Here is a 27,332-nt window from a genome sequence, read left to right as displayed (position 1 = left end):
TCGAAGTCGAAATTTTTAAGGTATTGAAGAAAATGCGTGATTTTGGACCATTTTCTTTTCTTTTAAGTGTTTTACGAACATATATTAAGTGAGATATGTGAATCTCTAAATTCTGAACACGAATCAAGAAATGGGAATGTACAGGGTGGTCCGAAAAAGTTTATCTTGGTCGAATAATCTTATTTTTCCATAAAATCTTCGATTTCGTGTTTTTCTTTCTCGCTTTTTTTTAAAACTTTTTTTCGTTTTATTTGGTGGATATTTAGTAAATGGTGTCTTTCTGACCTTTTCTCTTATTCTACGTAACCCATACCCTTAGTAATATTGAGGAATCAGATCCTTGGGCTGAAAAGTTCTCAGTTTAGCTACCAAAAAGGGCTACAATGGCATGCAATGGACGAAAAACGCTTGTGACAGGGCCTAATATTTGTCAAAAGTTTCACAAATTTTGACAAATGTTTTACAAATTTTTAGCAAATTTTTGTGAAACATTTGTCAAAATTTGTGAAACTTTTTGAAACTTTTGACAAATATACGCTAGATACGTGTAAATCGATGCGTCAAGATATTTGTTTTATAGATACGACTAAACCGGCTGCTAGGAATCTCGCGCCGCGTTATTCACAATAATTCACTTTTTGACACATTTTGTATAAGGAAGATGTCACTTTGTGAATTATTGTGAATGCCGCGGCGCGAGATTCCTTAACACCGACTAAACCATATGCTGAGGAGCGAATTAAACCAAAAAACGATTACGTACTACGATTTTCAAGAAAATAATAGGAAAATAATGGAGCATTGAAAATTGCACAAATTATTTTTAATTGACGTCATATATTATCCTAAACAAAAACTGTTCCGAAATGGCTGACGTCGAACGTCAAATTTTGAAGAAAAAAAAAATCCATTCGAATCGATGTTAGTTGGGTATCATAAATTTATGGTCCAACGTATACTAATACGTTATTGCCTTAAAGTACCGATAGAAAATGATGAACTACCGATAAAAAATAATTAATGATCGATAGAAAGTATTAAACTACCGATAGAAAATAATGAATTACCGATGGAAAGTAATAAACTACCGATAGAAAATGATAAATGATCGATAAAACGACCAGTTTATCGGTACTTTAGTACTTTTTATCGGTAAAAAGTTATCGGTAGTTTTGAATATTTTTATCGGTACTTGGAAATTTCGCTATTTATCGGTCATTTATTATTTTTTATCGGTAGTTTTGAATTAATTTATCGGTAGAATATAATATCCCCTTTCCATTGTCCTCATATCATCAGTTTCTTCAATTTGAAGCCAATCCACTTTCTGCACGATGTAATCGGACTGAGATGTACACTAGGACATCCTTTGCTTTTAAATCGTTGTGAATGACTCCGTCTACGACTACAATTTGGCGCGTACTCTGCGCTCAATCATTTGACAAAAAAGGAAAACCCCGAAAATTTCAATTTAATGACAACAAACCGACCGAACTGAATTTTATTTGATTCAAAAACGAAATTTATTTCTAGCGACAGTGCAGCTCAAATTACAAATATTTTCAAAAAAAATAACAAATTTCCAGAGTGTGACGACCAGTGTGTGGGAATTCTATTTCTTCTTCTTTGACGTTGTATCAGCGGCTGCAACTTTCGGTCCACCATTCTGCTTGTTCGGTTCCCCATTTTTCGTCGAATCAGCTTTTACAACAAATAGCGTATGTTGACCACCACTGGCCACGGCAATGACTTGCTTATCCTTGACCTGTTGTCCTGTTAAAAAAAACGAATTTTTTCCTTTCGTTTTTGCACAACAATCGCAACGACAAACCGATCCACCCATACCTGTTAACAATGTCGGCACCAATGCGTCCTCGTCCGATCCGGTTCCCAATTGATTGTTCGATCCGAAGCCCCATGCGAACACTTTGCCATTTTCGGTCACTGCAAACGAACACGATTCACCGCACGCCAACTGAATCACCTTCTCGTTGTTCAATGTCTCGATGGGAACCAGTGCATCCACGTCATTTTCCACCTCGCCAATGCCCAATCTGCCGTACTCTTTCCGTCCAATTGCCCAACATTTGTTGTCGTTCGTCAGAACTAACGTGTGATGTTGGCCACCTGAAATCAAGAGCAAAAATTGGACAACTGGTTCCGAGAATGCGACGCTGCCATCGTCAACTTACCGACGATCGACTTAACGTTGGTGAATTTCGTGGGCCGTGGAGTAAAGAGTGGTGCGTCCGTTTTCGGTAGTCCAAGTTGCCAGTAGTTGTTCAATCCGAAGGCGAGTATGTTCTCGGCCGATCCATTTTGCACCCGTATGAATGTACTGAAATGAGAACCGACAGTTTCGTGTTACAGTTTGTTCAGCCAGCACTTCGATAATCACACAACTGACCAGTATGTAGTCGCAAAGATAGCATCAGCCTTCAATCGCTTCAAATTGACCATTTCCGGTACGAGTAACTGTCTCTTTCCACGTCTACTTTCCCCAGACGAAGACCGTGCCGACACCCGACCCAATTGGCCTTGTTCCGCACAGCCGACCGTATACACTCGACCATCATTCGAGAGCAACACCAGATGATCGGCCCCGGAGTCAATGTCAACGAATTTAACGCTCGGCACAATTTCGATTGGAAAACGTTTGTTTCCGTCCAATGTCAAGCCCATGTTACCGTGCGAGTCACGAAACGATCCCCAAGCAAACGCTCTGCCATCGTCCAACAAGCATCCCGAATGTGAATCTCCGGCGCTTATTTTGACACATGGCGCAGGCAAATCGACAGGGCTGGGTGTGTGTTCGGAACCTTCGACGGATGTGTCTCGGCCCAGAGCACCTTCGTCGTTACAGCCGAACGAGTAAATCTTACCGTCGTCGGTCAAATACAGACTGTGCATTCCGCCAGCCTTCAGGTCGACCACATTTGACACATTTGGTACGAGGGCCGGTCTTGTCTTTTCGGGTACGTCTTCACCGAGTCCCAGTTGTCCGACTTCGTTTTGGCCGCAGCTCAACAGATTGCCGATGATTGTTAGTCGTTTCGGTACCTCAATACCGGACGCTGTGCAGGAAAATGGATTTTCAAATTGGAACATTCGTTTATCGACAGAAATGGTGCACGCTTACACTTACGTCGAGCAGATTGAAGTTTTGATGTTTTGGCCGCAGGTTCGTCAATTTCATCCTTTGGCAGCGGTCTCTTCACTCGAACCATTTAACAGTTTGGTGATGTTGCCTGGCAAATGGAAAATTTAGATTTTTCCGCGCGTTATCAATGGAATTCGATTGGTTTTTGGCAGAAACGAATGAAAGTGCGTTCTGTTGCCAATAAAATGAGGTTATGCCGCGGGCCTTGGATTTTGTATTAATTTTGTGCCGCTTACAAATTCAAACTTTAAGGGCTGCAGCCACAACCGTTCACAACCACATCGAATTCATTCGGATGGGACCATAAACACTTACCTACGAAACGAAAATAAATAGATTCCCGCCTTGCACGAAAAATGTAATTTTTGTAATAATAAATTTGACAACTGAACCGTCGACTGACAAACAGGCAATGGATATTTATTATTTGTATGCAACGCTTTGATGCATCGTATTGAGTGTATAGGAATGTCGTGTATATGTATGCGTATACATCTCCCGCGCCGAGCTGTGTAGTGAACTGTCAAATATCTACGATATGGTAACGGTATTGCTACTGGGTCAATAAGAATTCAAATCGTGGCGCGAAAATTTCAAACATTCACTCTCATCACTCGAATATGTTACAAAGTGCGCAATGAGTCATTATCGTCATTATCAATATTGGTTTGCATCCACGGGAGCATAAGTCTGAATTCACAGTCGTCTGTTTTGCCTCCGTTTACGTGACGTTTACATGACAACTTGAAATTAAAAACAATACAAATTCAAACGAAACAATAGTTGACGTTTCAAAACGGAGAACTGCAGACATCCCACTAAATTTTGCCCTGTCCGAATTTCGGACATTTCGGACAATTTGTATAAAATTTCGGACATTTCCTGAAAAAATTTCGGACAAATGTTTTCCAGTTTTCACTAAAGAATCGCAATAGGAATAGTCTGTGAGACATTTAAAATCATTCCCTCACCAAATTTCAACGTTTTATATCAGCAGAATTTAGTGACAAATTCTAAGCTCAAAAATTTGTTTGGAGTATATATGACTTGAAAAATGTTTTACTAAAAGTATTGTTAAATTTGAGGATTAACTGAAACCTGGCTGAAAATATTTAAAAAAGAAAGAAAAAGTTTTAGAACGGTTTTATTCATATAAAACTAGTTGAACTTCCACGCAACATACTTTTTTACCGCAGACGAGAACCTCAACTTCAATTCCAAAAATTTTGTACTAATGCTTAGAATAGTACATTACTATACTAGTGAAGTAATCTGATATCTCGTATCCAGATGAGCAAAAATATCCGAGGGCTTCAGCCCGAGATACTTTTACTCATCGTGATACGAGATATCAAATTATTTCACGTATAAAGTATGGCGTTTTACTTTACGAGCGAGGGAAAGGGTCTTCACTAGTGAGAGAAAGGCCACATTACCTCACTAGTAAAGTAAATGTATTTTACTTTACTAGTGAGGAAATGTAGCCTTTCTCTCACTAGTGAAAACCCTTTCCCCCGCTCGTAAAATAAAACGCAATACTATACACTGGTATAGTAATGTACTATTGTTCGCTTGTTCCCACTTCAAATTTGTGCTTGATGCCTAATACGTCGACCTTCAAAACATCAGTCGTATTTTTACTTTTCGAAGTTCGATACGCCAGTGTTCAAAAACGGTACTGCCACATTCATAAATCTATTTTTGACATCAGTACGTCACTTTGCGACCACTTTATGTACTTAATTACCCTACAGTAACAGTAGACTTTCGAAATACCAAGAAAAAAATTTCTTGGTTTTTTTGGGTTTTGGAGCCCATTGAACCTTGAGGGAATTTGTAAATTTTCCTTGTTAAATATAAAAATCCTAAGGACGTTGCAACTTCCATTGAGACACCTCAAGCATATTCCTTATGGTATTTTCTATGTTCCCGAACCAACCGAAAAATTTGTCAATATGGGATGCAGAGTTTTTTGAATTTGACTGCCTTCAGAAGTTAAAGTTATCCTGAATAAACCAGGAGAGCGTGTCTATCTCATCGATTATTAAAATATCTATGTGGAGGCTCGGATTGTGACGAGTGAAATGAAAGTAGTTTAAGTTAACAAATTCAGTAACGATTTAATCAAATTAAAATCGTTTTTAGTAAAACACTTATTTAATTAGCGAATGACTGTTGTTGACTGATCATCTATGTTGATATAAATTTTAAGACAAAGAATTGATACACGGAAATTATAATTGAAAAATGTATCAAGCGCGCCGCAGGCGATTTTTTTTTGTAGAGTCTTTTATAAGTTTCAATCCGGTCAGATCTTGAAGAAAATTTCGGACATTTCGGACAATTTCGGACAAATGTGTAAAATTTCGGACATTTCGGACAAGTGGGACGCCTGGAACTGTGACGTCATTCAACGTGTGACACGAAGCATCAAAATCAATCAGCAATTCAAAGTCGGTCGTCACTGTTTTATTTGGGGAAGAAACATTACTTGCTCGATCTTGACGTTTTCACCTTCTTTTCTTTAGCTGAATAGGGTGCTGTTGTAGTTTTCAGGGTAAAACCATATGTGTAGTTGCTCACACTGGTTCAATGAAAATGCTTGCCATTTCTTCATAAATCGTTTTATTCACTTGATTCAGTAATGCTTCAAAATTCGCTGTATTGTTCCTCTACACTTTATAATTAGAATTTGAATAAAGATGCGTGCTGAGTGTTGCGTATCGTATTTTTTGAATGACTCAACGGAAAGCGCCGCGTAAATATACAAAGGATCTCCACACGGATATGATTGTGCATGAAGCTAACAGAAATTTGGACGTTTGGTGCAACAGATATAATCTGAAAAGAGAAATTTTGTCATTGTCATTCAATATCAGCGATGGCACTGCCGGCAAGTTTTAAAATTGAAATAGAAAATCGTTTACAAAACATGTTTTCGATTGCATTGTCCATGAAAATATAGTTGGTGTGAAGTGACAGATGACCGATTTGCTGTAGGGGGATCAGATGCGCGGTTGATACACCGAACTTGATGACGCACCTTCATACGATCCTTGTTTCATAAATAACTATAATGCAACACGAATCGTATGAAGGTAAGAAGTTATTTGAAAGGCTGGCATCACTGAGCTAAATGTACGTAAGGACATGTCAGTGATGCCAGCTAACAAGATTCGTTTTGCTGTTAATGCCAAAGAACTCGGGACTCGGGAGATGTCAAGGTGGCGCTGTCATCGTTTCAATATGTCTGGTTTGCCAAATATTTTTGTGGTTTCCTTTGGTCGACAGCACCACCATGCTATCTATCGAGTATATGTTGCAAAGCAAAAGAAAAATCATACTGTGCCGTTAGTATGATGTGTGCCTCACTATGGTCATTTTTCCAAGGCTGTAAACTTTGGGGAGATCACGAAGATACAGATTGCGTAACCTCCCCAAAGTTAACTCTTGCTTTTTTCTGCACTGGTTCACGTACCTTGTCATTCTCTTTCTACTGTTTGGCAATGATTTCGGATTTTGCTTGAACACGAATGTTCTTAGTCCCACTGCAAATGGTTCATAGAAAGAATTCCAGTTGATTTGCGTAACATCGAATTGAAAGGTATTTCGATCGCTGGAGCTCATAAAAGTCAACAATTCGCGCATATTGTCATCAGTGAAGTACCATTGATTCGTTACGAAGTACCTTCCGATTTCAGCTGCTTCAGTTAACCGGTTTTGAGTTTTGACCATACTGCCAACAAAACAACACACAAATCATTTCGCCGAACATTTCAACAAGGTTTTACGGTTTGCATTACATTTGTCTTTTACCCACTGACCATGATACAAGGTCAAGAACATATGCTGGTAGATAATGTACCAAATAATGCAGAATCGTATGCTTTAATCGATTCGTATGCAATATAGCGGTTGGATACCAAATAACACCTTCCAGCGGATGTCGAATGATATGCGTTAAAGAATTATTTACAAATTGGGACCACGTTATCGGTTGTCGGTTGCTATTTACACAATTGTACACGATAATACGGCGAGGTTTAGCAGTCGCTGTTCGCCAGGATATTGTTATCATCATATTGCTGACAAAATCAACTGGAACCATGTCGCATAGAAAGTCGTTTTCCAGCATAACTGTACGAAGTACACCGTTGCCTATAGCTGCCAGTAAGTAAGTTGGTCCGCTGAAACAGTCCAACCAACCAGGTGTAGGCTCTTTATAGCAAGCAACAACTGCAATCACAAATTATTGAAAAACTTATGAAAATACAATTAAATTCAGCCAAATTTGTATCGAGGTTTTCTACCAGCTGGGCCACTCAAAAAATCACTCTGCAAGGGGGAATTGAGTTTGAATAAAGAACTTTTTCATGTCTTGGGCATAAATTGCGGAATTTTTCTCGAAATTTAAGCCCTCACCATGAAAAGTATATTTTAGACAATTTCCCGACTTTTAGCCCGAACGAAGTGACATATACGTAAACACGAAAGAGTAAAGTTAACCAGGCAGGAGCGCTTGTTTGACTAGGGACCTGAATAATCCAGTAGCCCTTGATATTTTGCGAATAAAATTTTTCAATTTATGTCAGTGTTCATTTGAGTTCATTTTCATCCCGTGTATTAGGTCCCTTATTTGACGTTTCGAAAATGAACCGCTCCTGCCTGGTTTATTTTACTCTGCCGTGACGTAAATAACTAAATAACTTGGAGTTTTGAGTAGGCGGTGAATGCGAATGGTCGCAAAATTTTTTGCTCCGTGAAAATAATTTTAAATTTTTTACGAATAATTGAATTTCCTTTAATAAACGAGTTTAAACGTTTCGAAAGTATGTTATACGGATACGCGCGTTGATTGTTTGTGAAATGGAGGTGTAATTTATACTAGAGAGCTTGGATTTACCAATCTGTTTGACGACAGAATATTCCATGGCATCAGACTGTTTATAATCTTATGGCTCAACAATGTTCCAGACTCTAGCATGGCTTAGCAATGTCCTACATTAGGAATTTTCAAACAAGTGTCCTGATGCGAGTTCCGAATTTAAAATCCATCGACAATCTTAGGAGGACAGTGCCCGCAAAATCGACAAAATGAATGAAAGTAGAGGTATAAAGCTGGTTAAACAGAGGTAATGCGACGAGTGTGCCCGTCTGCACATCAACGGGTGTGTACACAGGTTCAATGGTTTTATGACCTTATGTGTCTTCTCTCTATGACTGATGTCGCTGCGTTACGCTTTGTAAAAGGAGGAATTCCCTGGTGTCGAGCGAGACGCCTTTGTTTTGTGTAGCCTTTAGTGAGGGAAGAAGAGCGCTAGGGCCGAACGGGAACACCTTCGAGTTACATTTCGTGAGAGGAGAAATTCTGTGGGACCGAAAAACTCCTTTGAGTTACCTTTCGTAACTTTGGTTGAATTCTTTCATTCTGAATGATTTTATAAGACAACCGGTATAACTCGCAAAGGAGTGCTTTATGAACAGTAATAAAAGAATTGTCACCTTATTGCGGGACCGCATTTGGACCGAATTCCGGGATATCTGACCAAAGAACCTGAGAAACCAGATTAGCGGTTGAATTTCTCAATTTTCTCTCTCACTATATTTCCCTCTTTCTCTATTTTATATGTAACATATTGATGAGCCAATGGATGTTTCCGCACTGAGGATACAAATAGCTGAATTGAAACGTACACAGTACACACGATAAATGACGAAGTCACTGCCATGAATGAATGTGATCTTGAAACTCACACCAAAGAACCTTGCATACGAGAGACTGCAAAAACTATCACACCCATCCTACGTTTATTCCCGGTTCGAAGAAGAGAGTGTACAATTGAAGGATGAAGTTTCGCGAATAATCTAGGAAAAGATTGCAAGTAGGAGGATGATAGAAGTCAAATATGTTGAAATATTGCAGAGTACTGAAAAAGCTCAGGCGGTTGGTTCATCTCCCCACTGCCGACAATTGTTATAACAATGGTAATTACGGGTCTACGCTAATTTCGTGCATGTAGATCCGTATCTGGCCAAATCACTTAAGCTTGAAAGTGCTGGCAAGCATGAATGAAATGTGCGGAAAATGAAGAAAAGCCTGTAAGTAGTGTGGTATCAGGTAAAATGTAAACGGCTTGTTATCAGGTAATTGTTTTTCTCCTTGTGGCATTATATTATTCCACATTGTATTGTAACTTTGCACATTCACAAATTTAGTAGCTAGTCCGACCACATAGATCGAGCGACGGTGGTTGAGTTAGTTACCACAGAAAGTACTCTGTGGTATATAAGAAAATAGTAAACCAGAGTGGTGTGCCCTACACTGATAGCATTCAGAACACACATTAAGTTCGAAAGGTGAAAGTTGAACGGGGAGAGTGGAGACATACTAATGTGTGCTTTGAATGTAATCAAGGAGAACGAAAAGGGGGGATTAGGGTCTGACTCACAATCAAACCAAAATCCTCACGTCCAATGTTCTCATGGGATCGCTCACAGGAGCACGTTTTGGTTACTCAAGTCAAGTCAAGTCAAGTCAAGAACTTTTTCATGTCTTGGGCATAAATTGCGGAATTTTTCTCGAAATTTAAGCCCTCACCATGAAAAGTATATTTTAGACAATTTCCCGACTTTTAGCCCGAACGAAGTGACATATACGTAAACACGAAAGAGTAAAGTTAACCAGGCAGGAGCGCTTGTTTGACTAGGGACCTGAATAATCCAGTAGCCCTTGATATTTTGCGAATAAAATTTTTCAATTTATGTCAGTGTTCATTTGAGTTCATTTTCATCCCGTGTATTAGGTCCCTTATTTGACGTTTCGAAAATGAACCGCTCCTGCCTGGTTTATTTTACTCTGCCGTGACGTAAATAACTATTGCGTTAACTGTCAAACGTTTACATAAAAGGATTTCTTCTTTTTCTTTTGTCACTTACACCCTTACAAACACGTGGATCAGCTGGTAACGGTATAAATTTGGCTGACTCTAATTTTCTTTAACCCACCTATTGATGGCCGAACAATAGCGACTGGCAAACTTCCGGCTTCTTTCAGTATCATCTGTTCAGTTAGCGCCTTAGTGAATGTGTATGTGTTTGGACGTTTACCAATCAACAGTGGTGTCATCTGTGATCGAAATGTTATGTTTACTCATCGGCATAAATAGGCTAAATTTACGTTAGTAAAAAGGGTGAAGCCAAAATTTATGAATGTCACCTATTCCCGTATATGAGCCATTCCAGCAAAAAAGTAAAAGTTATTGTCCACATTACATAGGTTGCCATGGAATTAGCCATAAAGATCAGTACATAATTTCAACTTGTTCTCAGAAAGTGTTCGTACATTGAAAATGGTAATAGTACATATTTAAGTCAATATTTTATGGCGTAAATGACACTATAACCTAAAGGGCCATAACTAACACATACGACATTTTGAACTTTACTTAGACTTCTATTTGGAATTTGTGGAAATCCCGGTGCAGCTGACTTCTCGCTCTGATCATAACAGTGTCTATAGATAAAAACATTTCGCAACCAACTTCAATATTATGGGACTTCCCCTATTAACTTAGTTGCTTTTAATAGAACGCACTCCAGCTCGTCAATTCTCATGAATTTAAGAATTCGTAACTTGACCGTGATCACCTTAATGCTAAGAGTGGTCCATCCGATTCGTAACTTTTAAGGTTACAACTGTCAAGTTACGAATTCTTAAATTAATGAGAATTGACGCGATTGTTGAAAACGAATTGCGACTCGTGACTAGTTTCTGTAGCAATTTCTTTCACAAAGGAAATCCGGATCGTTTTTACTACAAATTCGTTTATTTATCACTTATGAAAGGTAATTTAGAGCTTTAAAACGTCTAGTCTGAAACTAGTTCGTCCACAACGAGTGAAACTGATGATAGAAAACCTATTTAAGACGACACGTCCGTCTTCTATCTATCACTTTTATACACTGAAAATATAAGGTTCTAGAAGAACTTCACTAAGCATTTGACTTTACAGGTTGACTTAGATTAATTCAACAAATTACATCGAGCATTTTTCACAGCGATTGACGTCCAGTTTTTGCTAAAGTATTTATTGTGAATTTGGTAGCGTTAAGTATAGTTTCCACTTAAAAAGAGCACTTCGTTTAGCCTCCGTCTACATGACAGTTGTAAAGTAGAACAAAAGAACTGTCACGCAAACGGAGTGGAAATTGAATTTATTTCAATTTTTTACTTCGTTTACGTGACAGTTCTTTTGTTCTATTTTACAACTGTCATGTAGACGGAGGCTAAACGGAGTGCTCTTTTTAATTGGAAACTATACTTTAAGATTTTGTGCAGATTTCTGTTATTATAGTTTTGTTTCACTCACTCACTTTTTCTAAAATATCTTCAGGCAACCATCTGACCAAATTGATAATATCGGCTGGATCATATGGTGGCGGATAGACAATTTCTTGAATTTCGCTTCGATCACAATTGCAAAATGCAGTCGATACATGCACTAAAGCCTATGAATATGAGTGATTATTATGCTGCAAATGTGCTTCGTTGAAGCCACGAATAATTACATCCAAATGCGTCATTCGACGACATAATTCCAATAAGCTCCTTGTGCCCAACATATTTATTTTAGCCGCCAGCTCCAGTTTCTCATCAAATTTAATTGTTGCGGCTAAGTGATATACGACCGATACATTTCGGCAAAGTAGTTCTTGATCACTTTCGGATATACCCAGCTGCATAAGTGTTACATCGCCACGAATCGGAACAACCTTTTTCAATTAAACAGGGGCTCTGCTCTGATGATGTTAGCTTAGCTGACGAAACCGGTCGGTAATAAATGTTTATTTGGTACAATTTAAAATAAATAAAGTGTTTTAAATTCGGCTCGCCCCTGTTTAATTGAGGCAATTGTACCGTGTTCTGCGCCATACGTTTTTGATTAGATTTGTTCGGTAAATCATGCGTAATTTTTATGAACCTTTTTCAAATCGTCCAATTTCTCTCTTCGGATCGTATCGTAGATCTAATGAAAGAACAATATACAAAACTTCAGTTGCGTCAGTTTGACGTCAGTTCAAAAATTTTCAATTCACGCCATAAGTGCGTCTTATATTCCAAAACATACTGCATAGTGGGTCATTTTGACGCTTACTCTTGATTTACATAGCGATGCAAAAGTGACAGATGCATAATATTTCTGATACGGCAACTCCAAATTTCATTCATAAATTGAAATTTATGAATGAATTTTCGGGCTGCCACATTAGAAAAATTTCGCATCTGTCACATTTACATTGCTATCTGTTTGGTCAGTTACTGTGGATTTACATAGCAACGTAAAAGTGACAGATGCAAAAATTTTCTCATACGGCAACTCGAAATTTCATTCATAATTTTAATTTTATGAATGAAATTTCGGGTTGCAGTATTTAAAAAACATTGCATCTGTCACTTTTACGTTGCTATGTAAATCCACAGTTAGTTTTTATTTTGTTCAACTGTCAGTTGTAAATATTTAAATTTTTGGCGCCCTTCATGACGTGAATTTGAGAAGACACTCACATTCGAATTAAGTAAATCATTTAATCTAGACGAAACGTCTTGACCACGCTTTGGCCTCATCAACAAATAAATATTTTCGATTTCTGGACACGATCGCAGCAGTTTTTCTACCAAGATCTGAAAGGGTTGTTAAAATCAACTAAAACACAGTACATTTATACCGTGAACACTTGCATTTTCTAAGTAGTCTATGTCGTCCGGTCATCTGTCATGGTTCTTTTCACAATATTTACTTTTCATTTACCTTTCCCATAAAACCGGTGCCTCCAGTTATGAATACACTCCTACTAGCGTAAAATTGTGGAATTGAGATATAAGTACCTTCCACTCTATCCGTCGTTTGCATACTCTGACCTTGACCAACTTTTGCCAACGAAACCATTCTCAAATGTCAATTTTATTTCTAATCGAGTCTTAAATGCAAAAAAAAATCCAATTTAAAAAAAGGCCAATTGTCAAATTAAAGACATAACCTCATCAACATTTGTATAAAACCGATCGATGTGGATGAAATCGTGCTCGTTCGACCAGTGCAAATTCGTGTAAACAGTTAAAAATAACTATAAACCCGAACTTTGACAACACGACCGGCCACGATTTCATCATCAGCAACGTAACCTATGCGATTTTGGATACAGATGTTGATGAGGTTATGTCTCTATCGATGAAATTTGACTATTCGTATGACCTTGGAACCTCACTTTAGTTCAATTTGTCAAATGTAAAAGTTTTTTTTTTAATTTTGTTCTTTAATCATACCGTAAGTGTGCCTAAAATTTGAATTTCAAGTGAACGAGTCGATAAAAAAGTGAACCGAAAAATACATCTCAACGCCACTTCCTTGAAAATGACGCTGTGTTAGAAAGACTTGTGTGAGAAAGATTTTGAATTTCGACCGCACTTACTGCGTGAATTCTCAAAATGGTTATTTGGATCACAAGGGACGAAAGTAAAAAAATTCAACCGTGTGCGAAGTTTGCAGCCCGTGGCCGAAGGCCAGGGCGGCAATCGCACAGGTTGAATTTTTTTACGTCGTGCCATGTGATCCACACAACTTTTCATTACAACAACTACGAAAATTGTAATTTGAGCTTCCTTATAATGTTACTGATGAAATTTACCGAAATAAGTTGAAATATGCGGGGGTCCAGGGGGCGGCAGCCCCCTGGTAAAAGAAAAATGTATAAATTATTGGCAACGTTCTTTTCTATCACAACAATCACAGTGATCACAACGACACCAGACGGAACACATGTTGTTGCTGTCATTTACTTTCGCATCCTCGTTTGAGGGGCGAAAGTACTTTCGCTCCTCTGTTTGGAGGCGAAAGTATTTTCGCACCTCTTGTGATGTCGTGGCTAACTGAGAGTTGAATTTTTATACTTTCGCATCTCATTCGGGAAGCGAAAATTACAACTTTCGTAGTTGGTGTAATGAAAATTACTATTTTATTCACTGCAAAAATGGTTTTAAAATAACGATGTACAAAAACACGAAAGAAAAACAGTTGAAGTTGTTGACGTTTTAGTGCTTTAATAGAACCTAGTTCACTTTGAACATTTTAGGGACAAATAATTGTTAACCCTACAAGTGCAACTTCACAAAAGCGTAATATTTTTTGTATTCCAATCGTTGTCGCTCGAATTGGAATTTCCTATTTGTGTCTGTGTGTGAGATGTGATTAACCCTTTTTCTCCGCAAAACGAAAATATCAACAAACAAAAACAAATTCCGTCATTTTGTCAATGCATTCTGAGTGAAGGTTAATAAGGTTAATCACACTGCACACCTGAAAAAATATTAATTACACGTGAATGTTTGCAGACATGCGCAATATCCTGCTGCAACGTGAGGCAAAACGTATACTTAGTTGAAAAAATCACACAAATAAGTAGTTATTGATTCAAAAAAAAAAGGAATTGCATATTTAGGTTAGTCACCTTCGATATCCAAATTCTACACTCAATGCGAAGAGATCGTATAACCTTGAAATTGAATTTGATCGTTATAATTAACGATTAATTCTTCTGTGTACAAAATACTTCTTTACACGTCGTTGGTCGTGCGATAACACAGTCTTTACAAAAAAAAAATAACTAAATCGAGTCGCTCGCGTAGGACCAAGTAGGACCAACGACCCGCAATTTTAATTTTTTTATTTCTACAGAATAAAAACCTTTATTATAAGTCTCTGCATGTAGAACGTACTTTTTCATTAATTTCAACCACTATTTGTGTTTGGAAAGCAAAGCCACGAATATTTTATACCGTTGAATAGCTTAGAGAGTTAATAGTTTCTAATATCAATTCGTTTTCCTACTCAAGAACTATATACACCTGCAACGACTTTCGGCGTTATACTAAATCAAGGATATGATATACCTGTTTAAATAACTCGGTGAGTGGTAACATTGTATTTTGGTCTGTTGTCTACACTCATCTTAGTCATTTCGATGATTGTGTCTCGTTCAATCTTTGCAAATTCTTAAATTTATTAGGCGCGTGCTATTTGCCCTTAAGTGCAAATAGTCTTCTTATACACTATTTGCACTTAAGTGCAATTAGTCTTATACGCTATTTGCACTTAAGTGCAATTAGTCTTCTAATACACTATTTGCACTTAAGTTAAATTAGCACAAAGACTATTTGCCCTTACACAGGTTAGCAGTCGCTATGTAACACGATTTTGCGCTGCGCAAAATCGTGTTACATAGCGACTGCTAACCTGTGTAAGGGCAAATAGTCTTTGTGTGCAAATAGTGAACATTATAATTAACTTCAATTAAAGTATGGGAAGAAATAAACTTCTTAATTTTCAATTTCAACAATTTGAAAGTTCCTTCAAATGTCACATGACCGAAAAGTACGTATCCTTACGATTCTCTCCATTGAGGTACCGCATATACTTTTTAGTTGATTTTCTTGAAAAATAAAGGGACCCGTGTTTTTTCTTCTCTCGAAAAAGACAAAATTCCAAAAATTATCACTTTGAAGGTGAAAAATTTTTCGCACCCGATCACACCCGCCATACAAATTGTTGTTGTAATCGTCATCTACATGGGAAGTATAAAGTGTCCTTTAGAGAGCACTATTGCTAGAATCAAAAAAGACAAAAACACGGGTCCTTTTATTTTCCGAATTCTTCAAGAAAACGTTAAAAAATTGGAAAAAAATTTCTTTTTTCATTGCTTAGATTTTTTTGATGTGGTGTGTGTATTTCAATGTATCAATATGAGTGGTGGGAGGGGGTGGAGTATGCCATATTGAAGACAGTTATTTTACAATCGCAATATTTTTTGCTGTCAGTCCGTAACAAAATGGTATTTTTCAAATGAAATAGTCAATTTGATGACTAAGAGTGTCGTCCCACTTGATCATGTCGTTTTTCCAAACTCCTGTCGCGTAGCAAATGTTGGTCCAATTGAGAAACTAATTACTTTTCCGGAGTCCTGAGGTCATTTGCTATACGCTAACACTTTATTTGACTAAAATCATCCGAGAAAAATTTAACATTTTTTCTCTTGATATTGCTAACTTTGGATCTGTTTTAACGACATATATTCGCGACATAGCGAAGCGCCTTTTTATTGATAAGGTAAAAGAATAGTAGACGACAAAAAATGACTGCTTTAGTACCGTTCCAGATGCTGTTCCAGCTGTGGAGCCTCCAGAAAGAAGGATTTTGGCACCAACGTTTTTTCCAAGACTTCTGTAGGCTAGCAACACAAAAGTACTGGGTTCATTTATATGTGGAACGATAGTGGGTGAGGCCAGCTACAACACCCCATACTCAGTTCCGTGGAACGTCGAAGCTGCAGGGAAGGCGGACTCTCCGAAGATTCACTATATTATTAAAAATAACTCTCGTGGATGTACTCGCACCAGCCAGTGCGTATACTCTACCTGAAGGTCTTTTCAAGGCCGACATTAGTACAACAACATTACAACAATCTAAAATAATTTTTTCTTGAGTTATTGCCAAAAAACTGTTTTCGGTACCCTCTGACATGTCTCTACTTTTGAGCGCTTTTCACAGAATATAATTTTTTTTCTCGAAAAAGTGAAAGATACGTGTTTCCTAGAATTGAAAGTCGAATCCAACGAGCTATCACTCATCGAAGACCACTTGTTCTCAAAGTTAAGAAAATCACCTGAAGTTTTGGCGATATGACTCTTAAGAGTCATATCGCCAAGACTTCAGGTGATTGGGGAACAAGCCGACTCCGATTTTAATGAGTGATAGCTCGTTGGATTCGTCTTTCAATTCTAGGAAACACGTATCTTTCACTTTTTCTAAAAAAAATTTGTTTTCTGTGAAAAGTGTTCAAAAGTGATCACATGTCAGAGAGTACCGAAAACAGTTTTTCGGCAATAACTCAAGAAAAAATTATTTTAAATTGTTGTAATGTTGTACGATTGTCGGCCTTGGAAAGACCTACAGATAGAGTATACGCACTGCTTGGTGCTAGTTGATCCACGAGAGCTATGACTTAAAATATAGTGAATGTTCGGAGAGTACTGCTTCTCTGCAGCTTCGTTGTTCCACGGAACTAAGTATGGGGTGTTGTATCTGGCCTCACCCACTATCGTTCCACACATAAATGAGCCCAGTACTTTTGTGCTGCAAGCCCACAGAAGTGCTAGAAAAAAAGTTGGTGCCAAAATGCAGATTTTTTTCTTCTTTCTGAGGGCTCTACAGCTGGAACAGCATCTGGAACGGTACTATGGCAGTCATTCTTTATCGTCTACTATTGTTTTACCTTATCAATAGAAAACGCTTCGATATGTCACGAATATATCAGATCCAATGTTAGTAATATCAAGAGAAAAATTATCAAATTTTTCTCGGAGGATTTTAGTCAAATAAAGTGTTAGCGTATAGCAAATGACCTCAGGACTCCGGAACAGTAGTTAGTCTTTCAATTGGACTCTTCTTTTTGGACATTCGTAGAAGCAACGCACTCCAAGAACAAGCACAAGAGCAGATTTTTTTAACGGTCAAAAAGCCTCTTATTTTGGTCCCGCAGTGGTATTATACCAACATAAAAAACTAAATTTATATGAAAAATTCTGACTACTGCGTCGAGTAGGCCTCTTATATTAAATGTGTTGTCGTGCCTGTTTTGGAGTGCGTTGGTAGAAGTAAGAATCAAGTGTTGCCGATGTAAAACTCTTCTTTCTGACCATTTGTAGAAGCAAAAATCAAGTTTTGTCGATGGAACACTCTTGCTCGTGGCTATTTGCATAAGGAAAATTAAGGTTAATATCGGCGTTAATCTACAATCTTTAACATTTCAAATGTCTCACTATCAAAATTTTCAGAGAATTTCATTGTGTCGTTGCGAATTCTCAATGACATTCTGTGAAAAAAATGACAGTGAGACATTTGAAATGTTAAAGTTTGTACTAATTTTCTCTAATCTTTCTACTCTCAGCAGACGATCAAGTTATTAGAAGACTATTTCCAAAATAGTTATTTCGAAACAAACCGTTTACGAGCTGTTTGATAAGCTTATGTTGCCGACCGTTAACCGTTAGATGGCGTATTAAACCTAATCTGAACTTGTTTTTGTAGGTTTTTTTTTCAAATTTCATTAAAAAAATTAGTTTGTGCGTCTAACTGTTTCAAACTGCACTTATATTATAACGGAAGTTGACTGCCTTTCGTCATTTCGAGGAAAAAACAGTACTACTTTCCACTTATATTTTCATTTTCTCAAAAACATATAAGTGCAAATAGTCCATTAAGACACTATTTGCACTTCAGTGCAAATAGTGTATAGGAAGACTATTGGCACTTAAGTGCAAATAGTCTATTAGAACACTAATTGCCCTTAAGTGCGAATAGTCTCTTTATACACTATTTGCACTTAAGTGCAAATAGTCACTTCGAATTTATTAAGACCCAAAAAAAAACGATTGTTGAATATAATAGGTGCTTAATGTGTAGGAAACCGAGGAAACCGGTTCTCTGTGTATTTACCAGTTCGTTTCACATTAATTGACACACTTTTTTATGTTTACAGTACAGATAGAATTATTGATAAACGACTGCGGGGACCAAATTAAATATTGATGACATTTTGACAGCTCTAATAACCTTGGAACAGACCTATTTGCATACAAAATCGAACAATCATGTTTAGTCGTACTAGCTTACACTGCAAACTACAAAAACTACATCCTTGTTCTCATAGCTGAATACGGTCGTTTCGTGAAGCTTTATACTACACACTAAAAAAGCGGCATATAGAGTGTTATGATGACAGAGAAGAAGATTTTTTGACAAGTACCCCAAGGCAAGTTATAAAAACTAGTCTTCGGTTTTCTCGCGCTGATCATTACAGTCTATTCAGCTCATCGATATAATATACTGTAGATAATGAGACACGAAGAACGAAATTTCGGAAATATAGCACACATACAAGTGCAAAAAATACGAATCACAACACAAAACGAAGAGAAAAAGGAAATTGAGAAATGCAGAGTTTCAATTATTTTCAAATATTTGTATGACATTATTTTGCGCGCTTTCTCAAAACGTAAGTTACGTTACTCATACATCTATGAGATCTTTCCGCATACAGTTGCTTTGACATTACTTATCTACCCTATCGATGATTCAGCTGTAGAAAAAACGTCAACATTAAACATGCCGCTGCCAATCGGAAAAAATGGGAATTCCTTCAGAAAAAGAACAATAGATATCGCTACGGTCTCTACTGTTCTTTTTCCGAAAGATATCCTATTTTTAAATGGCCTTTTGCTAACGGTACTACTTTTGACACATGAGTGGCCGCATTGTCGTGTGATAGAACAAGTATAATGTCGATCAAATGTATATTTTGAAAACTGGCCATTATATTAAGATCTCCACTTCGAACGTGGCTAGAAATCAAATCGAAATGAGAGACCAAAATGTTTTAAAATGTGTTTGGAATCGATTAACATTAACAGATTGTGTGAAAGTATTTTTTTTCAATTTTATTATTTTGTTAATGTCAATCGATTCCAAACACATTTTAAAACATTTTGGTCCAAAAAATATGAAAAACCACTTAAAACAGCAAAGATATCTCAATTTTAGTTTTCATTTCCATACTAAATCGCAAAATAGAAAAACTGACAGATCGTAACAAAGGAGAAAAAAAGCTCTCTCTGACGTATAAATTTATACGACTAATGGCGTGGATTATATCAAGGCAGCGTTATAGAATTTAAAATAAGCTTTGTACTTTCTAAGCTCTGCTTTTGTTTACATTCATTTCTTATGACAACTCCAGACCAGGTATAATCTGTCGATATAAGCCGGAGGAAATAGCGATTTCATATAAACAAACTCACCTTTCAATGATTTTCATTGAGAGGTGAGTTTGTTTATATGAAATTTTGACGACCATACCTATAAAGTTCGAGTATACTTTCATTGATCGGAATGACACTTATTTTCAGTTCCATAGATACCCACAATTCACCCCATACTCACTTTTTGGGTACTCACAATACAATTTCTTACACGTAGAACTCAGACAACCAATTGGACAAACAATTTATTTTCCGTTTTGTTTTCTTTTGAACACAGTCGGCAGAATCTTTGTTCTCCATTCAAACAAAAAATTTCTTGCGGAAAAATGTTGGTATTTAATGCAAATGCGACCTCGTCTTTCAAGACAGTCTGTGAATTGACGGTTTGCCATTCAAAATAATTACATCTAGAAAATGCTGCCAGGAGATCGATTAACATTCTTGCTGTTCCTGTTAAGTACCACAGTGACAACGATGAACTGTGACAATCTGCTGGTTAAAACGGATAGCGGTTATGTGCGTGGCGTCGTGCTACGCACATTATTGAAGAATACAGAGTATATCGCGTACAGAGGCATACCGTACGCAAAGCCACCCGTTGGTGATTTGAGATTTAAGGTACATGGCTGGTTGACATTAGACTCGAGTTGTTATTGACCAAAGTTGTGAGAGTATCTGTAGCTTGAAGATGTTCTTCCTGACTTGACCGTCGAATTATTCCACTGGTCGACAATTAACTAGATTGTTGCTGGTAACATAATCCCATCTCGTGTTCGCTTTAGCCTCCTGTTCCGATTTCTCCTTGGTCAGGAATCTTTCAAGCGATCGACTATGGGAATTCCTGTCTGGTACTCCATCAATCGCAATTGTTCCCACTAAACAGCACCCAGAGCGAGGACTGCCTCTACTTGAATGTTTTCACTACAGGTGAGGTCCAGAAGGTGGTACACTGTAAATGTCCTAATTCGTTCACATCTCTCGAGCAGTAAACTCTGTGAACTGGTGTCGTTAAAGGCTCTGATCCTTTCGTATCGTGCGTCGAAGATTGTTTAATTATTGTCTTTCTTAAAAACAGTGACAAGTGATGACCAACTCTGTGCTAAAAAGGCGGTAATGTTTTTCATACACGGTGGTGCCTTTACGGAAGGTGATGGTACCGATGGATTCTATGGACCTGATTTTATTGTCGACAACGATGTAATACTTGTTACGTTCAACTATCGCCTGGGACCGTGGGGTTTTGCTAACTTTGATGTGAAGGGTTATACGGGCAATATGGGATTCAAGGATCAACAAATGGCTCTTGAATGGATCCATCAGAACATCAGATATTTTGGTGGTGACCCGAGCAAGATAACAGTTTTTGGTGAAAGTGCCGGTAAGATTTGTTACACACGACACATGCATTCTATAAGCGATATGCACTGGGATGACGGTTGATCATAACCACAAGATTGATGTGCTTTCATATTGAAACCTTAATTCGAATTTCTCAGGTGGAGTCGCAACGCATCTGCACCTGCTGTCCGAAAAATCTAGGAAATTTATGAAACGTGCGATTGCGATGAGCGGTTCAGCCTTTTCAATGTTCGCGTTCTGTGAGCCGAACGATCACGTCGAATTGTTCAAAGACGTTTTCAAATTGGATGCACAAGCGACCGGACAAGATGTACTGGAATTCATGTTGAATGCGCCTGTCGATCTGATTTTGCAAAACGCTCCTGTCATGTCTTTGGAACGGGGCTTGATACATCTATACTTCGGTGTTGTAATTGAAAGTTCGTAAGACCATTCTACCCTAAGTATACTGAAGGTAGTGCAAACCCTGCAAGTGGATCAGAGAAATTTCGGATCCAGACTTTGAGGCGGCAACTTGACGGAAGCGAATTCAATATGTAGACAACATAACGAAACTAAATTCATCTGAATGTAGAATCCGTGCGTAATTGCGCATTTGCATTACCTTCAGCGTTTATAGACTTTGATTCAGCGCAGAGAAATGATAACGGGAACTGTGAACTGTTTGATCCAGAAAACTTTACGTCATATCATTGACATGAAACTTGAGTATTCTAAGCAAAGAGAGCGTATGTTCATGCACGTTGCAGAGAAATGATATCAGATGGGGTTGCTGCTGCGTTAATGGTGAGCAACGCCATATGTTATCACTTCTCTGACTCGTTTGTACAACTTTTCCGTGCAATTAATATTATTGCCTCAAATGTTGACATTTAGTGACATGTTTTACAAGTAATACAGGATGACTCATACTGTTCGCTTAAAAAAACGTTCAAAGGGAAATGCATGTTCAATACTCAAGTGTGGAGCAAAAGTTCCAATCATTTGAAAAGAAAACTCTCACCTGGCACCAGATTGAGACTATCATTTCCATGGTAACTTCTATTTTCCATTTTTTTATGTTACAAAACAAAACAGATGAAACAATAGCAGAAGACCCATTTTTGATCCGACGTCCTTTGGACATCTACGAAACAACCAAAGTTGATGTCGAATCAATGTTTGGTGCAACTAGTTTGGTGAGTATTGCCCATCACTTGTGTTGAAAACAAAAATAACTTTCTTCTGCAGGAAAGTTTGGCTCTATTGGTCGCCTATCCTATGTACTTTTGGTATGAGCCATTAAAAGATAACTATTCCAACATTGGGTTACCGTTTAGGGGATTGACTTTGTCGCCGAATTCTTCGGTAATTTTTTGTGTGACCAAATGCGTTTGTGTGACTAATTTTCATTAAACAACCTCCACCTAACTTTAGGGAACACTATCTGTCTCTTTTGATAAAATTCAATGAAAGTGTAAAACAGTTATGGTCTATTGTCCGCCCGGAGGACATAAAAATTTGATTTTCGTGCTTAAACGCACTCATTTTCCTATTATTTTGACATAAAATGTGAGTGCGTTTAAGACGAATTCGCCGATCGACCATACCTGTTCTAGACTTTCATTGATAAAATTGACAGTCTACTCGATGTCGAGTGTTGCACTATATGCCATATGCTGTTGGCGCGTCGATACAGATTGGCGGGTAGCTTCCAAATTTCAAATTTTACTCAAGACTATTAACGATTTTCACGATCAACAGATGTCATTGCTTTCTATGTATGATTTTGTACTTCTTAGTAACGGAATTGCTTCCGCTTAGCGTTTTTGTCATGTTACGCCTCTCGCATATAATATGGGAGACACCCTGTCATTCGATTTGACAGATAAACTGTCACATAAGTATTGTGAATGTTGAAAGGTGTGAAAGATACCTCACTAAACGACAAGCTTGTGCCGAATCAGCAACAGCTGTTAAATCGGCAATTGCAGATGGTGGTTCATTTTGTTTTCTTTTTGAGTGCAACTAACTTAGCCCGAGAACCAGTTTTTATTTTTTTTTCTGTCACATTTTCTCTACGACGGATGTAGAAAGTTCGAGCGGACGCAACGCCATCTGTTATCACGTCTATATTTTGAAAAATGTCATCATTTTACCTTCACGGGAGTTATCGAATGAACTGAAAAACGTGCGCCACGGATGTGACACTATTCACGCTATTCACAAATATTTTTTGTCGAAGTGTCTAGGTGTGGACTTGCACAGACTTTCTTGGACAAATTATAGCCCCGCAGCCATTATTAAAGGCACCGACGTACTGTAGTCTGCACCCTTTCTCAACGCATATTTTTGATGTTTCAATATTTTAAATATTTTCTAATTGACGTTCTCAGGTATATCAAGATGCTGTAAGGAAGATCTACGCCTTCTATTTCGGTCACGAAAAATTAGAAGATTTACAACCAAACGAAGAAAATTTCATTAATTACTTCGAAATGAGCTCAGACATGAATTTCGTGCATCCGGTCAATAAATCATTTGAATTGCATTCAAAGTATGCAAGAACATCTCGCTATGTGTAAGTGCTCCATGGAAGAAATATTTTCAAACAAAAATCTTTGGAAAAATTCTGATGAGCAGTGAGCGTATTTACTGTGTGCTACCGTTGCAAGCAGAGAAATGATAAGCGACGCTGGTTCCAAAACCAAAATGTCAATCGTTCAACACGCTTTACTCCAGCCCGAGGAGCGTTGCTTACCATTTGTCTGAGACAAATTGTCTGGTTGCAAAAGTCTTTTGCGCTCAGACGTGTTCACGTTCACTGAGAGCGATTTCTGACCAGTTAATTCTAACAAATCTGTAGGTCGTCCGTTAAAATGGGACTAGGTTTACTCTGAATGTCTCATAAATTTTTGACAGCATAACCCACAGATCAGTTCATATTGACTGGTTATCGCGATCCATGAGCACTCTTTGACAGAAACTGACTCAAAGGCTGTTCTACTTCTCTCCCACTAGAATCAACTTAAACTTGAAACTGAATGTCGTCAAATTGCAAGCAAACATCGAATATTTGCCTGGAATGTCCCATGCCGAGGACATGCTATATCTATTTTTGTAAGTTTCGCCATATCTAAATAGTAAAGACTTCTAAAGTAACTTTTGATTGACAAACAGGTCGAAAAAGTATTCAGACCTATATGCGAATGTTCTGGCAAATCCAACTGATCCGATAAATAAAAAAACGCTGAGAGCTTTTCAGTTTGTACCGAAAATGTTCACGGATTACTGTAAAACTGGGTAAGATAAAAACTTACGAGTCACCATTGCTGAACAGCATACATTTAGGCGTCTTTTAAATACTGGATTTTAATTTACTTTTGACTATGTCTCTCGACCAGAATCCTTTTTCACAAATATAAGAACGCAATATCGACCGTGAATGTCTTAGCTCTTAAAAGAAAATAAATTAGCGAAATGGTTTCTGCCACTCTTTCGATCTGAGAGACGACAGTGCAATGCAATTTCATAATCCCTCAAAAGTTTTAAAGAAATATTTTTGCCAACATCTCGTAAGGCCATGGCGACAGTGGCAAGGAAACAATTAACCACAAATGGCTAGTCATAAACTCAACTCAATTTAAGTTTGCAATCGGTTAGCATTCTACAGTTTTATTGTTCCACATCGTTCTACTAGGGTGTAGCGGTTTTTACAAAATGTGTTAGTTCTTTTAAGGCTCAGCCGGAAATCCACTCAGCTGGTCCATCTGATCATTTTATGGAAGAAAAAAAATTTTCAAACTTAAATTTTGTGCTGCCGCCAGATCGATTTTCGAATATTTCGGCGTTTTCGGTCCATGTCACATATATCGATTTTTTACGGTGGGCTCAGTGTACATAAAAAGTTGAGTCAACATGGTAATCTAATCTCCAGGGTTCACAGATTATTTTATAAAAATGATCAAGTCTAAAAAATTATTTTTTGAGTTCATGACTGATTGTCAAAGTTCCCCGATGGTGATTTTGAGACTTTAATCTTGCCACAAAATTTGATGAAAATGTCCAAAAATGTAAATTAAACTTTAAATATGCTAAATGGACCGCGGTGAGTCAAATACAACATCTGATTTGATTTGGGACACCTACATTTGATATTTACCTGACAAAAAGTTGTGTTTTTGGTACATGGAATATTGGTGGCGAAAGTGGGATTACCTCAAATCAAACATTTTTTAGCTTAGAATGTATTCCCAGGTTCTGACAATACGAAACCTTTAATTTTAAACTTTTTCTAAGCTAAGTAAAAAATCGATATATGTGACGTGGACCGAAAACGACGAAATTTTCGAAAATCGATCTGGCGGCAGCACAAAATTAAAAGTTGTAATTTTTTTTTCTTCCATAAAATGATCAGATGGACCAGCTGAGTGGATTTCCGGATGAGCCTTAAAAGAGCTAAGACATTTTGTAAAAACCGCTACACCCTATTCTATATGTTGTCAACAAAAGAAACGTAAAGAGTGTCGGAAATGAAGAAACGTAAAGACAAAACGCTACTTCTATGTGGTGGGATACGTGTGGAACAAAAAAAACGAAATAAACAAACGTAGCCCACCAAAATTGTATTCTTATGATGAGATCAGTTTACCCTGTTGCATAAACATGTGGAATACCTACACCCAAATGTAAGCAACAATTTTAGGTAAACATCGATGCCTCTTAAAGTGTGAGTGTTCAGCACTTCGATGTGAATTTTTGAGATAAAATGTATGACGTGACAGGAGAAAATTTTCATGCAATGAGGTAGATGACGCCTCAGGTCACCAGACTGACCAAAAAAATTGTATACCAAGTGCAGTATGAGATGTTCTCTGGACAGCTATCAAAATTTCTGATTCGTTTTCATGCCGATTCTTAACAGGAGTTTAGCGCCGGTATGTAAACTAAATATTTCAGAATTTGACAATCCATTTTATCTGTACGAAACTAATTTGACAGAAAACATACCGGTTTCATCGTTCTGCATCGATAAATATGATAAATCCGTTATGGTTTCAAGTTTGTAGTGATTAGAAGGGCCCAGAATTATGCATTTTTCAGTTTTCGTTCTATTTTAGATCATGTTAAGGCGTCTTGCTAGCGCAATGTAAACATTTGCGATAGTAAACGCCTTAACCTGGCCTTAAGTGAAATAAATTTTATATTGCCAGATTGCCGATGCCCACCGTAAACTGTAACGCTGGCATCGAAATTACCAATGACGGTCTAAAGCCAATGGATGGCTCGCGAGATGAAAGAATAAAATTCTGGGATTCGATTTATGACAGCGTCAGACCCTGGTTGTAACATAAAAAGAAACACAAGACTGGAATTTTTTCAGCTAGATCTAAATCAAGCTAACCTCACATCTGCAGTATAATTTTAAAGCCTAATGTCTAACAAATAATGTTTTAAAAAAAACGAAACGAAATAAATATTTGCTTTGAAACGATCGGTTCTAAGCAGGGGTCCCGAATAACGTTATTATTTTCGTCATTGGTAGTACGAACATCCCGACGTTATACGTTATTTGTAATAAACAAAAGGATTTCGTGTTTTGAATAACGATATTCACGCGTACCGGCAACGCACTTCAAGCAAAAGTGATCATAGTCGACAACTGCCAAATAGAGTACTATTTTGTATTAAATGGCTTTTTACAGAGTTTTCCAGTTGTGCGAGCAAAATCGTTTAGAGCAATGTCCTATACGATCACGACAAAGGTTTTCGTATAAAATACCTCATTAGGTTCCTAAATAATATTTGTTATTTATTTAGCGTATGGTTTTGTCTCTATACGCACCCCATACGACGAATACCGTAAAGTCGCGTCGGCGCGCTTGATTGGGAGAGATAATATTTATTGGGAAGTAGCACAGCACTGACAGTGCGTTTGAAATAGGGAATGTGGAATTTTTACGG

The 27,332-nt window shown here is 37.6% G+C and overlaps 3 protein-coding genes across 4 annotated transcripts; 1 reads left to right on the top strand and 2 right to left on the bottom strand.

The window, feature by feature from the left end:
• Positions 1-1,464: 1,464 nt before the first annotated feature.
• On the bottom strand, positions 1,465-3,632 carry LOC119074401 (regulator of chromosome condensation). Of its 2 annotated transcripts, none has more exons than XM_037180523.1 (6): positions 3,476-3,632; positions 3,146-3,248; positions 2,408-3,074; positions 2,193-2,338; positions 1,846-2,127; positions 1,465-1,773 (listed from the first exon to the last, which is right to left on the bottom strand). In XM_037180523.1, the coding sequence occupies exons 2-6, from the start codon at positions 3,225-3,227 to the stop codon at positions 1,613-1,615; spliced, it is 1,338 nt and encodes a 445-aa protein (XP_037036418.1). In that variant the 5' UTR covers positions 3,228-3,248; positions 3,476-3,632; the 3' UTR covers positions 1,465-1,612. The 2 variants fall into 2 exon arrangements, with proteins under 2 accessions (XP_037036418.1, XP_037036417.1); XM_037180522.1 differs by having other exon boundaries at positions 3,140-3,248; positions 3,476-3,628.
• Positions 3,633-5,897: 2,265 nt separating this feature from the next.
• LOC119074400 (putative fatty acyl-CoA reductase CG5065) lies at positions 5,898-15,086 on the bottom strand. The gene is made up of 10 exons (XM_037180521.1): positions 14,934-15,086; positions 12,970-13,166; positions 12,726-12,842; positions 12,142-12,186; positions 11,729-11,932; positions 11,534-11,668; positions 10,166-10,286; positions 6,964-7,396; positions 6,639-6,896; positions 5,898-6,001 (listed from the first exon to the last, which is right to left on the bottom strand). The coding sequence occupies exons 2-10, from the start codon at positions 13,105-13,107 to the stop codon at positions 5,902-5,904; spliced, it is 1,551 nt and encodes a 516-aa protein (XP_037036416.1). The 5' UTR covers positions 13,108-13,166; positions 14,934-15,086; the 3' UTR covers positions 5,898-5,901.
• A 5,295-nt stretch (positions 15,087-20,381) lies between these two features.
• On the top strand, positions 20,382-26,878 carry LOC119074399 (esterase B1-like). The gene is made up of 10 exons (XM_037180520.1): positions 20,382-20,648; positions 20,813-20,957; positions 21,106-21,408; positions 21,527-21,808; positions 22,467-22,567; positions 22,620-22,736; positions 23,765-23,949; positions 24,390-24,488; positions 24,549-24,671; positions 26,582-26,878. Exons 1-10 carry the CDS (start codon positions 20,445-20,447, stop codon positions 26,715-26,717), a joined length of 1,695 nt encoding a protein of 564 aa, XP_037036415.1. The 5' UTR covers positions 20,382-20,444; the 3' UTR covers positions 26,718-26,878.
• The last annotated feature ends 454 nt before the right edge of the window (positions 26,879-27,332 follow it).

This window comes from Bradysia coprophila, unplaced genomic scaffold, assembly GCF_014529535.1.
Source record: "Bradysia coprophila strain Holo2 unplaced genomic scaffold, BU_Bcop_v1 contig_151, whole genome shotgun sequence".
NCBI lineage: Eukaryota > Metazoa > Arthropoda > Insecta > Diptera > Sciaridae > Bradysia > Bradysia coprophila.
This window is presented reverse-complemented; position numbering and strand designations above follow the sequence as displayed.

Coding starts and splice junctions, on each gene's coding strand:
- LOC119074399 (XM_037180520.1), top strand. CDS start 20,445: ATGCTGCCAGGAGATCGATTAACATTCTTGCTGTTCCTGTTAAGTACC. Junction 21,409..21,526: donor AGTTTTTGGTGAAAGTGCCG/GTAAGATTTGTT, acceptor CGAATTTCTCAG/GTGGAGTCGCAACGCATCTG. Junction 23,950..24,389: donor GCAAGAACATCTCGCTATGT/GTAAGTGCTCCA, acceptor CTCTCCCACTAG/AATCAACTTAAACTTGAAAC.
- LOC119074401 (XM_037180522.1), bottom strand. CDS start 3,227: ATGGTTCGAGTGAAGAGACCGCTGCCAAAGGATGAAATTGACGAACCT. Junction 2,339..2,407: donor ATCTTTGCGACTACATACTG/GTCAGTTGTGTG, acceptor TTCTCATTTCAG/TACATTCATACGGGTGCAAA. Junction 1,774..1,845: donor GGTGCCGACATTGTTAACAG/GTATGGGTGGAT, acceptor TTTTTTTAACAG/GACAACAGGTCAAGGATAAG.
- LOC119074400 (XM_037180521.1), bottom strand. CDS start 13,107: ATGGTTTCGTTGGCAAAAGTTGGTCAAGGTCAGAGTATGCAAACGACG. Junction 12,843..12,969: donor GCACCGGTTTTATGGGAAAG/GTAAATGAAAAG, acceptor CAACCCTTTCAG/ATCTTGGTAGAAAAACTGCT. Junction 6,002..6,638: donor AGTAGAAAGAGAATGACAAG/GTACGTGAACCA, acceptor TTCTCTTTTCAG/ATTATATCTGTTGCACCAAA.